The sequence below is a fragment of the Triticum dicoccoides genome, chromosome 7A, assembly GCF_002162155.2.
Source record: "Triticum dicoccoides isolate Atlit2015 ecotype Zavitan chromosome 7A, WEW_v2.0, whole genome shotgun sequence".
NCBI classification, from domain to species: Eukaryota; Viridiplantae; Streptophyta; class Magnoliopsida; order Poales; family Poaceae; genus Triticum; species Triticum dicoccoides.
Window position 1 is genome coordinate 620,848,658 of NC_041392.1, and position 2,253 is coordinate 620,850,910.

Below are 2,253 nucleotides of genomic sequence, written 5' to 3' on the forward strand. Positions count from 1 at the left end.
CAAGCTAACTCCATCAAACATATCATGATCTGATAGTTAATGTTTACAATCTCAATAGAGAACAATTAGGGACCTCTCTAACCTGTTCGGGAAGATTCACACAAAATAATGCCTCAATGCCATATATAACCCGTAGGGAGCTTGCTAGCTAATAGTACTAGGCGTGATTAGGTTCCCTCTCTATCCTCTCCACAAAAAGTTCAATGGATCTGCAGCAAGTAATGGAGCATCAACAATTCGACGACGCTGTCCCGAGCAGCATGATCTGGCCGTTAGAGGCAGACAACGGTTTCACCGACGAGCTGCTGTCTTTGCAGTTACCGGACCTGGACCTTGACTTCGACATCCACGAGTTCTCCGGACCGGCAACGGCACCGGCGAAAGCGGCCTCCTCGGGTGGCTCAGGATTGGTTGGTTCCGGTTCAGGATCGCATAAGAAGCTCAGCCACAACGCGTACGAGCGCGACCGGCGGACGCAGCTCAATCAGCTCTACTCGACTCTCCGTTCTCTCATCCCCAACGCAGATCACACTGTAAATCATTCCTTTACTCTTTGATGCGAGTTAATTAGGAGGTAGTAATAGCCCTAACGATTAAGATGAAATATTTACACATTATGACCGATGTGTATCTCCCTATCTCGTGCGGCATGCAGAAGAAGCTGAGCATTCCGACGACGGTGTGTCAGGTCCTCGACTACATACCCGAGCTGCAGAAGCAGGTCGAGGATCTGGAGAAGAAGAAACAGGAGCTCACTAGAGCCAAATGCAGAGAAAGACTGCAGCGCGTCAAGGACAACACAGGCCGTATTGTTTCTGCCACTCCTCTCGATGGCAACGAAATCATGGTCCAGGTTAGCCTGCTTAGTAACATGGCTGCAAGTCTTCCTCTGTCCAAGTGCATAAACGTATTTGAGAACGAAGGCCTTCACCTCATCAGTTCATCGACTTTCTCCACCGAGGTCAATAGAACATTTTACAGCTTCCACTTTGAGGTACATTTTTACATGCGCCCTTCATTTCCTGTTCATACTGTACTAACATGGTAGACGACACAAATGCAAGAGAATCATCTTTAATGCGTTTAAAAGTGTCAGTCTTATGCAAATATATTTTATATTTTTTACTCTTGTTAACCCACCCCCTTTCATTGCATAATACAAGGTATTTTTAACATTGGCACGTTGATAAAGGTGTAACCTTTATTTTCCCCACACACAAAAAAAAAACTTAACCTTTATTTTGTATATGAATATAGATGATGTTCCTAAAAGACAACAAGAAAACGTGAAACATTTTTACAAAATGAAACATCAGCTCCATAGCACCGTGAACCCCCTTGCAATTTGCGTGCATGCAGATAAGAGAAGACAACCTGGTATCATCGAGATTCCATTGAATCTTGAAACTCAAAAATGTGTTAGTTATCAACTGCAAACCCAATTTACGACTAGTATTCACTGTTGGCTCTTGTCTCGACGAGAGCTTAGATACAATATCCCATATATGTGTATGTTTCAACGACAAAAATCCACCATTTCATCATCCAGTGGTTTATGTAGTTGGCATTGTGTTGGTACCACATTACCATGTGACAACTTGTTACAAAAGGCTGGTGACTAGTGTGTCATTACGTGCTAATGAAAGATTCTAAAAATGTGTTAAAGCATAAGTTAGCACCTATATAATTAAAGTAGCAGATGTATTGGTACCAAAGGTACCACATGGTAACTTGTCGAAGAATTGGATGGTGACTAGGGTGTTATTACATGGTAACAAAAGAGTCCAAACTTTTTTTTGTTGAAATATAACCAAGTGAGATCTAGTTTTTTAAGCTTTTGTCGATATGGAGACAACCATGAACACATGTTGTCAATGGGGTCGACAATTTGAGCTAAATAACAATTTTTATCTCTGAAAATAAATTTAGCGTGTTGTTGTCATCACTTGTAAATTTGCTCTATGTGTATATAGCAATTTTATTTTCCTCCTTATGCGCACATAATTATTTACTCTTTTGCATGCAATCTTTTAGAACTTCGCGTGGCTGATGAATGTGTGGCATGTTCGGAATAATTGGACCATCCGTTCCAGAAGTGATGTTGATTCACTTTTTCCTCGGTAATTTATTTATACAGTCAGATATCAAGGTGTGAGGGCACAAAGCAAACTAACCTTCAATTTACACCCCTCAATCAAAATTTGCAATGGTCTGTAGTGTTGGTCTATAACTATACGCCCATTTGCAATTTGT

General features: G+C 41.3%; 1 protein-coding gene across 1 annotated transcript; it reads left to right on the forward strand.

The window, feature by feature from the left end:
- The first annotated feature begins 205 nt into the window (after positions 1–205).
- On the forward strand, positions 206–1,290 carry LOC119328882 (protein IRON-RELATED TRANSCRIPTION FACTOR 2-like). The gene is made up of 3 exons (XM_037601878.1): positions 206–533; positions 656–994; positions 1,258–1,290. Exons 1-3 carry the CDS (start codon positions 222–224, stop codon positions 1,288–1,290), a joined length of 684 nt encoding a protein of 227 aa, XP_037457775.1. The 5' UTR covers positions 206–221.
- The last annotated feature ends 963 nt before the right edge of the window (positions 1,291–2,253 follow it).